This window comes from Hordeum vulgare, chromosome 5H, assembly GCF_904849725.1.
Source record: "Hordeum vulgare subsp. vulgare chromosome 5H, MorexV3_pseudomolecules_assembly, whole genome shotgun sequence".
Classification (NCBI taxonomy): domain Eukaryota; kingdom Viridiplantae; phylum Streptophyta; class Magnoliopsida; order Poales; family Poaceae; genus Hordeum; species Hordeum vulgare.
Window position 1 is genome coordinate 574663745 of NC_058522.1, and position 11866 is coordinate 574675610.

At 54.8% G+C, this 11866-nt stretch overlaps 2 protein-coding genes and 1 non-coding gene across 3 annotated transcripts; 1 reads left to right on the forward strand and 2 right to left on the reverse strand.

Moving 5' to 3' along the window:
• Positions 1 to 471: 471 nt before the first annotated feature.
• LOC123394985 lies at positions 472 to 2962 on the forward strand. Its single transcript, XM_045089893.1, has one exon. It carries the CDS (start codon positions 594 to 596, stop codon positions 2715 to 2717), a length of 2124 nt encoding a protein of 707 aa, XP_044945828.1. The 5' UTR covers positions 472 to 593; the 3' UTR covers positions 2718 to 2962.
• Positions 2930 to 6447, reverse strand: LOC123394986 (BTB/POZ domain-containing protein At2g13690). The gene is made up of 2 exons (XM_045089894.1): positions 5661 to 6447; positions 2930 to 4057 (listed from the first exon to the last, which is right to left on the reverse strand). The coding sequence occupies exons 1-2, from the start codon at positions 6345 to 6347 to the stop codon at positions 3149 to 3151; spliced, it is 1596 nt and encodes a 531-aa protein (XP_044945829.1). The 5' UTR covers positions 6348 to 6447; the 3' UTR covers positions 2930 to 3148.
• A 5044-nt stretch (positions 6448 to 11491) lies between these two features.
• TRNAV-AAC lies at positions 11492 to 11565 on the reverse strand. Its single transcript has one exon. It is a non-coding gene; the product is annotated as a tRNA-Val (tRNA).
• Positions 11566 to 11866: the final 301 nt, after the last annotated feature.

Consider the following 11866-nt stretch of genomic DNA (forward strand, 5'->3'; position numbering starts at 1 on the left):
AATTAAAACAAACCTCACGTATCTAATTATCTATCATCCAAAAAAATTAATTTCTTTTTAAAAGCAATATTTTTTTATTAAACAGATGCAGATGAGTCCGGATACCAAAACATCAGAACAGCAAAGGTGATAGGGGCTAGAGAGGGGACTTGTAGTTGAGTGGTCTACGAATCTCATGTAATTTTCGATTACTTCTATTTTGATGGATAGTTTGAAAGTTTTTCTTTTTTTCTAAATGATCGATTTATCTTGAATAATTGCATCGACAATTTTGCCCACCCCAGAAATATCTGACGGGGTGGCTTTCTTCTCCCGGTGAAAATCATCATCCGTCTGATCCAGAAAAAGAAACGGTCAACATCATCAGATCGCGCTGCCCACCCCGAGACAGCACGTCCTCTTCACGGGCGAAATGGATGTGGATGTGGATGCGGATGGATGCTACTCCGGCCAACACGTACCACAATCCGCAGTCACACGAGACCACGACTATACCACAGTTCTCTTTCTTCTATTATTTCCCACCGTAAAACTCGCCGGGTTTATCCTCTTTCCCAACACACACCGCACGCACACACCAGTGCCCGCCCGCCATGGCTCGCCGCGCCGAGCTCCTGCTCCTGCTCCCAGCAGCCATCCTCCTCCTGCTAGCTGCCACGCCCGCGCTCTCCGCCGCCGCGGCCGGCACCATCGTCTTCACCACGCTCGGCCGCAGCCGCTACGCCTTCGACGTCTACGCACTCCCGCTCGCCCCCTCCCTCTCCATCCCCGCCTCCCCTGCCGCAGAGCTCCGCCTCACCGACGGCGCCTCCGTCAACTACAACGGCAACTTCGCGCCCTCCTCCGACGCGCTCCTCTTCGTCTCCGAGCGCAACGGCTCCCTCAACATCTACCTCTCCCCCGCCCCTACCTCCTCCTCTGCCTCCCGCCGCGAGGCGCTCGAGGTCGACGACGGCGACTCGTCTCCCGCTGCGCCCCCGACGCCGCTGCTGCCCTGGGACCCCGTCGCGCTGCGGGACCGACCGGCCCTCACCCGCGACGGCTCCCGCCTCGTCTACGTCTCCACCGCCGTCCCCGCGGCCGCCCCGCGCCGGAGCTGGGCGGCCGTCTACGCCACCCACCTCCCCTCCGGCCGGGCGACGCGCCTCACCCCGCCTGGCGTCGCCGACTTCAGCCCCGCCGTCTCGCCCTCCGGGGACTGGGCCGCCGCCGCCTCCCCCGGCGAGCACGGCTGGGCCGGCGAGGTGCAGGACCTCCGCACCGACGTCTACGTCTTCCGGACCACCGACGGCTCCCGGCGCACGCTGCTCGTCAAAAACGGCGGCTGGCCCTGCTGGGCCGACGACGCCACGCTCTTCTTCCACCGCCGGGACAGCGACGGCTGGTACGGCGTGTACCGCGCCAAGATCGAGGTCTCCGACGACGGGCTCCTGTCGGCGGCCTCCGTGGAGCGGATCACCCCGCCGGGGTTCCACGCCTTCACGCCCGCCGCCTCGCCCGGCGCTCCGGGGCTCGTCGCCGTGGCGACCAGGCGGCCCGGCTCCGAGTACCGGCACATCGAGGTGATCGACCTGAGCGCCGGCGGCGGCATCGAGAACGCCGCCTACTTCGAGGTGACCAGGCCCGTGGCGCCGCGCGCGCACCACTTCAACCCCTTCGTCTCGCCGGACGGCGCGCGGGTCGGGTACCACAGGTGCCGGGGCACCGGGAACGGGGACTCGCCGCTGCTGCTGGAGAGCCTCAAGAGCCCGGCGTCGGAGTCGCTGTTCAGGATCGACGGGTCGTACCCTTCCTTCTCACCCGACGGCAGGAGGATCGCCTTCGTCGGGCTGCCGGGGCTGTACGTGGTGAACTCCGACGGCTCCGGCGGCCGCCGGAAGATCTTCTCGGGGAACGCATTCCCCACGTCGTGGGACTGGAAGAGGAAGGGGGTCATCTACACCAGCATCGGACCAGACTTCGCGAGCGAGAGCACCGAGGTGGACGTGGTGGCCGTGTCCCTCGGCGACGACAACGACGACGACGGCAGCATCTCTCAGGTCTCCATCAAGAAGCTCACCGTCGGAGGCGAGAACAACGCGTTCCCGTCGCCATCGCCGGACGGGAAATGGCTGGTGTTCCGGTCGGGGAGGTCCGGGCACAAGAACCTCTACATCATGGACGCGGAGGAAGGCGAGGCCGGCGGCATCCGGCGCCTGACGGACGGCCCATGGACCGACACCATGTGCAACTGGTCGCCCGACGGCGAGTGGATCGCCTTCGCCTCCGACCGGCACAACCCGGGAGGCGGCAGCTTCGCCATCTACATGGTGCACCCGAACAGCACCGGGCTGCGTAGGGTGGTGCACAGCGCGGACGGCGGCAGGACAAACCACCCTTGGTTCAGCCCGGACTCCAAGCGCATGGTGTTCACCTCGGACCTCGCCGCCGTTTCCGCCGAGCCCATTTCGAACCCGCACCACTACCAGCCCTACGGGGAGATATTCACCATCAACATCGACGGCTCGGGGCTCCAGCGGCTCACGCACAACTCGTTCGAGGACGGCACGCCGTCGTGGACGCCGCACTTCCTCGAGCCCCGGGACGTTGGCGAGACCCTGCGCGCCTCAGGGAGCTGCGGGTTCCAGGACTGCCACTGGCTCAGCATTGAGGATGATGCCCAGCCTGCAAGTGTTGGCCTTCGCTATGCTCATGGTAACAACAAGATCGGTTGCTAGAAGCTGTGTCCTGATGATACCAAGGAGAGCATGCCTGCTGTATAGTATAAATGTTTGCCATGCCTGCATTTTGCTTAATTAGTACTGTATCTGTATTTGCTCAGGAATAAGGCCATGTAAAGTGAGGCAAATATGAACCAAATTGCCATTGGGATATGTATGTACTATATGAAGCTATGTTCACTTGTTAATTTGTAGCAAGAGAACTGTGGTTTGAAGCAATGCTACAACAATTCTATTGCTGACTCGGACTGTCAAGAAGTGCATACAGTGGGAAGAACTGAGGCAAGATCATAAAGAAAAACTCAACTCTACAGGCTAACAAGAATTCTTCTTATCTTACAATCATACACACACTACAAATACCAATATAACTCACGCGAACCAGGTATAATCTCATAGGATGCCGCTGCAGGGGCTCTACCGACGATCTATCTAGCGAATGACCTTCGCCACCATACCTGGAAGGCTCGGCTAAGGTTCGGGCATTCCGCGCCGCTAGACGCGAAGCACTGGAACCATTCCTCGAACAGGCTCTGCTGCTCCCGGAGCGGAAGGGTGAGAAGGGCTTGCCCCAGGCTATCCTCCAGCGCTCTCGCATCCAGCCCCTTGGAGCACCTTTGAAGCCAGCCGAAATCGGTCAACATGGGCGTGAACCATCCCCGAAACAGTTGACTCCTCAGATCGCTGGGGCACTGCACTTTCCCTTGCCCGAGCGCGATGAACACACCCGCTGATATCCGGCTCAGCTCGTACCTGAACATCGGTGATGCCTGCTCGTGCATCCTGATGAGCTCGTCTTGCCCAGCCCACAGCACTACGAAATTCTCCGCCATGTCATTGTTTACCAGGATCTCAAATAGCCAGCTGAGGTTCTCACTTTGCTTGCTGACTCTTTCAATCATGGGTTTACTGTGCCTAATTTTCAGTGCCTGGTCTGTGTGCCATTTTGGCTCCGGGTCTTCCTTAAAAAGTTCCACCAGTAGGTTCAGACAGGAGCAACAAATCTGGTAAAGGCTCCTTTTGTTTAATCCGGACAAATCCTTTTGATATACTGAGCTTTTGCTTAGAAGACCATTGATCAAAGACTGCATGTCTTTTCTTGCACTGTTGTTTGTGCTGCTGGTGACGGATTGGATGAGCTGATCTGTCAGGTCTTCCGAGCTGCTAGACGGTTGTGTTTGCAATCTTGCCAATACATCTTTTGATAACGCTTCGTCGAAAGTGCATCTAGCAAAGAGGTGCTTTAATTTCTCTTCCTCATTCTCAGTCCATGGAACTGCTTCAATGTACTCCAAACATGATCTGATTCCTTTGTCAAACATAATCGAGGAAGCCACCTATTATTCAAAATTAAAACAACATCTATCAGAGTAGGTAGCGTATCTTTCTTTTGCAAGAAATCATACCAGAAAGAAAACCCGTAAAAGAACTAAGAGGTATAGCAAGGTAATATTGGTAGCATCTGTAAACAATGCTGTATTATTATTTGATGTTGCAATACAACTGCAAACCTACTCTGTAATTGGTACCACTCTGTAAATGGAGACCACCAGGCACTGTGTTACAAGAGGTTCAATATAAATAACGTACAGAGTAACTAGCATCAGCTTAAGGACCAAACAATGTGTCACGGAACAAATGCAATTCGTCCAAAGTTAAAATAATTTGTCACAACATTCTATGTTGCAAACATTCCTTACCAATTTCAGTACCACTAAAATTAGTACTCTGCTAATGTTTCCATCTTGATCAGAGCTTTTATGTTGTCGTGCTGTCATACTACTATACTATCAATGCGCTGACTTCAGATCCAAGGACACCCTATCCGCACACACATTACTGATTTGTCCTCCCATAATTACACTCAATAGATAGGACCATGATATCAGCTGATTAGGCAGACAAAAATGTTCCATATAGAAGAATCAATTCTTTCATTTAATTAAATAGCTAAGAAGTGAAAGCACTAGCTAACTATAAATTACTTCTTGGTTGGTTTCACACTCCCACCTATCCAGACCTAGCTTATCTGGATACATTGTTTGGTGTTGTACCCTCACCGCGCGACAACTCAAGCGCATGCCCAGCTAACTTGCGCCCATAGCCTTAGAAGCCTAAGTAGTACAAATGATCAATTTATGAAAGGTGGCACTTGTATTTCTCAATAGGACATGTTACTGGTCTCAGCTTTATGGGCAGTATAATCCCAAAAGAAATAGGACCATGATAACGGCTAATTAGGTAGGACAATGTTCCATGTAGAAGAATCAATTCTTTCATTTAATTCACTGGCAAAGAAGTGAAAGCACTAGCTAACAATCAATTATTTCTTGGTTGGTTTCACGCTCCCATCTGTCCAGACCTAGCTTATCTGGATAAATTGTTTGGCGTTGTACGCACACCACGCGACAACTCAAGCGCCTGCGCAGCTAACTTGCGCCCATGGCCTTAGCAGCCTGACTACTAGTACAAATGGTCAATTTATAAGTTCTTAAGGTGGCACTTGTATTTCTCAATAAGACATGCCGGTCTCGGCTTTATGGGCACTATAATCCCAAAAGAATTGTATGACTTGCACCAGCAAAATTGTCAGTATAACTCCTATCATAACAATTGTGGCTTCGCACAAACCACGTATGACGTGATATGAATGCAATTCCTTCCAGTGATTTCGCCATAGGAAGCGAAGTTCTTTTTCAAACCGTTACAACAAGCTAAAATCCAAAAACATGTGCATCTATCTAGTTACTAATAGACTAGTTAAACAAAACATGACCATCAAGCAAGCTCAGAACAATTCAAGAGGGGCAATCAATTTGCACTATACTAAACCTGCAATGTGCTGCCAGCCTATCACGGCCACCACGGCCTGCCTATGAGAACTGAGCTGTACAGCAAAAAATACTGCGTTCTAGGAAAGGATGCGCATCTCATTCTCACCTCGAGGACGCCGATGGCCCTGGAGACGCCGGCCCTGGCGAGCCAGGGCGGCGCGTCGGCCTGGAACATGAGCTCGACGGCGTCCCTGAAGGCGGCGACGTTGTCGACCCCGTCGACCTCGATCCTCCTGGCCCCGCCGGCGGCGTTGGGCTCGGGCGCCATGGCGGCGAAGAAGGCGCTGCTCCCGCAGAGCACGGAGGAGTCGAGGTCCATGACGACGACGCAGCCGGCGCCGTCCCTGCCGCGCAGGCAGAGCCTCAGATCCAGCCCGTCCCCCTGGCCCTCCTCCTCCTCCTCCCGCACCGCGACGAACGGGGCCATCGCCGGCTGCTGCTGCTCCGGGGGGTGGGTGATGGGGGTGGGGGTGGGAGGGTGCGGGTGGGCGTCGGGGTCGATGGGGGAGACGCGGCCCGGGGAGAGGATCCGGCGCGGGTAGTCGATGAGGCCCGCCAGCTTGGAGGAGGGCGAGCCGTGGAAGGAGGAGGGGGATTTCGGCGGCAGCTGCTGCGGCGGCGGCTTCCGCGGGCCCTCGGCGGCGACGGATCCTGGTTGCGCTGTGGCGGCGTCGGGGAGGGAGCGGTGGTGGAGGGTGCGGTGGTCGGGGCTGGGCGGGACGCCGGCGAAGGAGCAGCACCAGCCGGCGACGGGGCCGCGGCGGCGGAGGTGGCGGGCCGCGTGCTCCGCCATGCGGCTGCGCGCGCGAGGAAGGGATCTAGGGCTCGGGGGAGGAGCGCGTGGGCGTGGCCACCATTGGGGGTGGGGGTGGGGTTGTGATGGGTGTGGAGGGAGGCTGGGGAGCAAGTGTGGCGTGGTGTGGTGTGGTGTGGTGGGGAGTGCCACCGCGGAGGTAGCGGAGCAGAATAATTGCTGCGGCGGGGGCGATGGGAATGGGATGGGCCGGGCTCTGGTCAGGTGGGGCCAGAGTGGAAGGGGCTCAGAATGAAACCCGCACCTACTCCGGCGGTGCGGCGCGGGCCCCTTGCGGCGGTGTGACTGTGGTGTGGGCCGTCTCACTCGCGCGCGGGGCCGAGACATGCGGTGCGTGCTGGGCCTAGAAGACGTACGCGTGGGTGGGCGGAAAACGGCGGGACCGGCGGTGTGTGCGCTGGAGTGGAGTGGCAGTTTTCTGGCGCGTCCGTACGATCGGTCTGGGTATGCTTTCTTTCCCGTGCCGTGCCGTTAGCAGGGGGGTTTGTTTGTTTTAGCGCAACAACGACCAACGACGGGCTGATCCGCCTTCATCACACATACTCCCCCTTCGAGGATTACTCGTAGCATAAACGAACCAAAACAAATGTATGCAAAACTAAAATATATCTAGAAACATCCGACACGTATTTTTCGATCAAGGAAGTATGTGTTCAGAGCAAACAGATCGGCGATCACAATACCGCAGAACGCTCAAGTAATAACACAACAGATCCTATAAATAGATGCTACATCTTTAAAAGAGGACTACGCGCTAAATAAGGTTGTTCATCCCACCACATGTGTTATATGAAATATGAACTCCGCGCCTAAACCACACCTTTTTCTTCTTCGACCACCATTGTTTTCTTCGCAGCGACGAGCTCATCGTCGATATTTTGTCCCCTCTTGATATGCAGATAGACATGCTCGTCGAACACGTCAAAATCGGCCCAAAGTCTTCGGTCGCCGCCCGCGGTCACACGCCTGCCTCCGCTACTATTGTTCCACGGTGCAATTGGAGCTGCCGGTCTTCGAGTATTGTGATGCACCCTTGTTCGGGGCCGACCCGACACGACCGCCACGGCTTCCACCAACGCTGCCCACCATCGAGGAGGCCAAAAAACAAAGTAGAAATTGGTTCGAGTATATAGCAACATAGGGACTGGATTTCTAGGCCACCCTAAAATGAATAAATGATTAGGGTCCGGGCTGACATGTAGTTCTGTCCGGACCGCAAAATGTCTCAAACCCGCATACTGGTCGATTTTTTTCCTTCGAAACGATGGCCTTTTATGCGATCTACTAATGATGCTCTAAGAGCAACTCTAGCAGACCCCGCATCCCGCCACGACCCGCAAAATAACCGTCAAAGTGCGGGTCGGGGCGGAAAAACCTGCCCGATCAGACCCCGCATCCTGCCCCGCCACGCAAATATTTTTGCGGGGCGCGGCAAAATCCCCCCCCCCCCAACCTCTAGTTTCACGGGCCGGGAGGCCGACCCGAGCTCAACCTCTATCCGCAACAAGATTTGGCGGAAGGGACATTTTCGCGCGGCATTTCCCGCTTCCCCCACCCGCCGCCACCATTGCCTCGCCACCGCACGCTCCGGTGCATCCTCCGTGGCCGTCCTCACCGCCATGGATGCCTCCTTCCCGTCGCCCGTCACCGTTGAGGTCGCGCACGTTCCTTCCCGACCTCTCGTCGCCGCCCATGTTGACCCCGCTATCGCCGGCCATGTTTGCCCCGTCGTCGCTCATGCTAGCGCCGCTCCTTCCCCGGCTCTCGTCGCCGGCCATGTTGTCCCCGCCTGCGCCGTGTCGGGCGGAAATCCGACAGCCCCCCGCCGTGAAGGCTCGCGCTTCGGGGGCTAAGGATGTTGTGCGATCTCGGCCGGCGGCGGAGAAGGTCACCAAGGCCGCGGGGGTCAAGAGGAAGAGGATTCAGGCTCCTCCTTCATCCTCTCCCTCCATCCCGGAAAGAGATGCCTTCGCCGGCACGGTCCGACGGCGTGGAGGCGATCACCGGCGAGCTCCTGGCTGCCGTGGCCCTACTGTTGCCTGAAGAAACAAAGAGACAAAGAGAGTTCAGAGAAGAACGGGGGAGGAATAAGAAAGAAGGATGAGGAAGGAGAAGGGGCTCGATGTTGGCCTGGATGTGCTGCTGGTCGTCGGCTCGAGGAGGCACTGGAGAGGGCTCGGTGCTGCCTGGGCAGCTCGGTTGGGGAAGACGGCACAGGGCGGGGCTCATCTACTGGGTGCGCCGGTGACGGGGAGAACGAGGGAAAGGAGCTGAGCTTGCTGGCAGCTGGTGCCGTAGAGACCCCGGTCGCGGGCACCTTCCGGAGGCTAACGGCGCAGGGGAGCTGGCGCTGCGGATCCCCTCACTTCCGGCAACATGGGCGCGAGGGCGAGCTCGGGACTATGGGTGGGTTGGCTGCACATGAGCCGGTGAGAGATGGAAGCTTGCGTGGTTGACTCGGTTTGCATCTGGGGGATCCCGAGGTGGGAGACAGCAGGTGGCGGCGGCTGTTGGGACAAGGCTCCTGGGAGTTAGGGTTTGGTCCATATAAGAAAATAAACTAGCTTAGGACCCTCCGATCGTAATCGAACGGTCACGATAAAATAGATTAGGGTCCAATGGACAAACCGATGACGGTTTGCGGTAAAACGGGGTTGATCTGGACCCCACGGTCACGACCGTGTGTTTCGGGTGCCGGGAGGTTTTCGGACTAGGTTGCGTGTAGGGTCGGTGCACTGTGCAGAGGGGCTAGGCGGAGATGAGAGGGAAAACGGACAGCCCGGCAACGAGATTTAAAAATATCGGAAAACTTCGGACGATAGACCGAATACGGTGCCGCTACGGTCGACCGTTCGGGTACCAGACGGACTCTGATCGCGACGAAATTCGACAGGCGGCCTAGCTATAACTAATCACGACCGCATGCCAAGTTTCACCTTGATTAGAGAAAGTTTTCAACACACTTTTAAACACAGGGTTTTGACGATGCCGCGGGCGCGTGCGTGTGCGGTCGGGCTCAGAACGGACAACGACGCGAACCGGCAACTAACAACGGATGCAAGTTTTGAAAACGGGCGGCAACGGAATGCCGATGCAATGCTAATGATGCGCATGATGCGACAAATGAAATTACCCACACGACGAAAACGGAAAGAAGGGGGAATCTTCTGGAACGTCGACATCGGGCTGTCACACATGTTGACCCCGCTATCGCCGGCCATGTTGGCCCCGCCGTCGCTCATGCTAGCGCCGCTCCTTCCCCGGCTCTCGTCGCCGGCCATGTTGTCCCCGCCTGCGCCGTGCCGGGCGGAAATCCGACAGCCCCCGCCGCGAAGGCTCGCGCTCCGGGGGCTAAGGCTGTTGTGCGATCTCGGCCGGCGGCGGAGAAGGTCACCAAGGCCGCGGGCGTCAAGAGGAAGAGGATTCAGGCTCCTCCTTCATCCTCTCCCTCCATCCCGGAAAAGAGATGCCCCGGCGATGCCGTTCAACGGTGTCGCTCACCCCGCAAGCGAGGTGTTCGACGAAATGGCCGGAAGGTATGCGTCTTCGGTCATGGTCATTTCCTTTCGTTTGCGCCATTTGTTGCGATAGCTCGTGACTTGTCAATCCTTCAAAGATCGAAGAACTACACGATCTTGGAAGATCAATCTTTGATCCAAGCATGGAGTGCAGTGTCTCTTGATGTATGCACGGGTACATTTCAAACCGTCAAGAGATATTGACAAAGGATCGAAAATCAATACTTCCGCATTATGGCAAAGTATCCCAATACGGCTCCACGCACATTTCCGCGTAAAACTGTGTTATGTTTGTTTGAATTTGAACTTATTTGTGTCAACCTATGTCAAATGCGAGAATTGAGCGTTTTCTGTTTGCGGGTCGTCGCGGCCGTGTCCGAACAGACCCCGCAGAAGCCGACCCGTAAAAAAGCATAACCTACACGTACGCGTGGGGTACCCGTAAAAGTGATTTTGCACGAACTGCAAACGCGTTTTACGGACCGACATTATGTGGGGTCTGCTAGAGTTGCTCTAACATCCTCAAGCACACCAACACTTGCGTGGGTTCTAATAAGATCACTAGACCGGCGCATGAGCAGCCTGGGCCGACAACAAGAACAAACATGGACAATTTTTGAAATTCCTAAACATTTTGAAAACGAGGGTTGTTTTTGAATTTATGTCCGGGCTGAAATGTTGAATATTTATAAGCACAGACATTTTGAAATTTCTAGAGGTTTTGAAAACCAGGATTGTTTTTGGATTCATGTTCTTTTCATACATAAAAAATACGAACAATTTCGAGAAAAAAAAAGTTACCAGAAGGAAAAAAATATTGCTGTTGAAAAAACGAGTCCGGAACTACAATGCGAGCCCCAAAATCCGCAGCAGGTGGTGGGCGCGTCCAGCGAAGAGGCAGAGCGAGCCCCAAAATCCATGGCAGCAAAGCTCTCGAAAGCCTGTGCATGTGCAATCTTGCGATACTATTCACGGCCGGCGTTGGAAAGTGGCATCCTCGGATGCTCTTCACGCTGGCTGGAAGCGACAACATGTCCAAAAGCGATTGGAACTGCGTTCGAGGTGGCCACCGCCCACCGGGGAAATCATCGTCGAGGCTCCAGAGTCGAGACAGGCGCCGAGCCGTCGAGGAAAGTGGGCTCAACCGCTCGATGCAACTTTTTTTTTTTTGCTGCCCAGTGCCCACACTAGTGTGCTTGTTTCGCTGGCTCCGCTCTTCTTTCTTGTAAACAAACAGGTCCGTACAACCTGTCTAAATACTTGTAGCTGGTGGAGTATATGCATTAGCTGGACATAATGGTGCCGCATGGATGCACCATGTACTCTACTCCCTTAGTTCCCAAATATAATGTGTTTTATAAATTTCACTACTAGTTGGACACGAATGTATATATAAACATATTTTAAAATATGAATTTATTCGTTTTGCTCCGTATGTAGTAGTTTATAATAAAGTTTTAACAAAAAAATATGTTTTAAAAGGGAGGAAGTTGCTAGCGGTTTGAGCTGCACCGACCCAACCGGTGCGGTCATTCTGAAAGGGAAAAAAGACTTCTACTAGCCCGAGGAATAGTAAACAGGTGAATAAACAAAACGAGAAAAATGTGGCTTCGCCCGGGTTCGAACCGGAGACCTTCAGTGTGTTAGACTGACGTGATAACCAACTACACCACGAAACCGCTGATGGCAGAAACGCAAGGTGAAATATTAAATATGCAATCGTCGATCCTACTAAGGAGGACGAACACAAATATTCTCCGTCAAAGAGCTGCTGCACGGCCTTCTTTCTTGAGACAAATCAAACCGGGCCCTCATCAAGCTGCTTCGTGCTCCTACTCCACCGAACTGTATGAGGGAGGAAAAACAACCCGCAAAAAAAAGTTTATAGGAAAAACTATCAGACAACTACAATGATGATCACTGTAGAAAAAAATTTCCTACTCCACCGAACTGTAATCAGCAAAATAATGTATTTTTTTG

Coding starts and splice junctions, on each gene's coding strand:
- LOC123394985 (XM_045089893.1), top strand. CDS start 594: ATGGCTCGCCGCGCCGAGCTCCTGCTCCTGCTCCCAGCAGCCATCCTC.
- LOC123394986 (XM_045089894.1), bottom strand. CDS start 6,347: ATGGCGGAGCACGCGGCCCGCCACCTCCGCCGCCGCGGCCCCGTCGCC. Junction 4,058..5,660: donor GGGCCATCGGCGTCCTCGAG/GTGAGAATGAGA, acceptor TTTGAATAATAG/GTGGCTTCCTCGATTATGTT.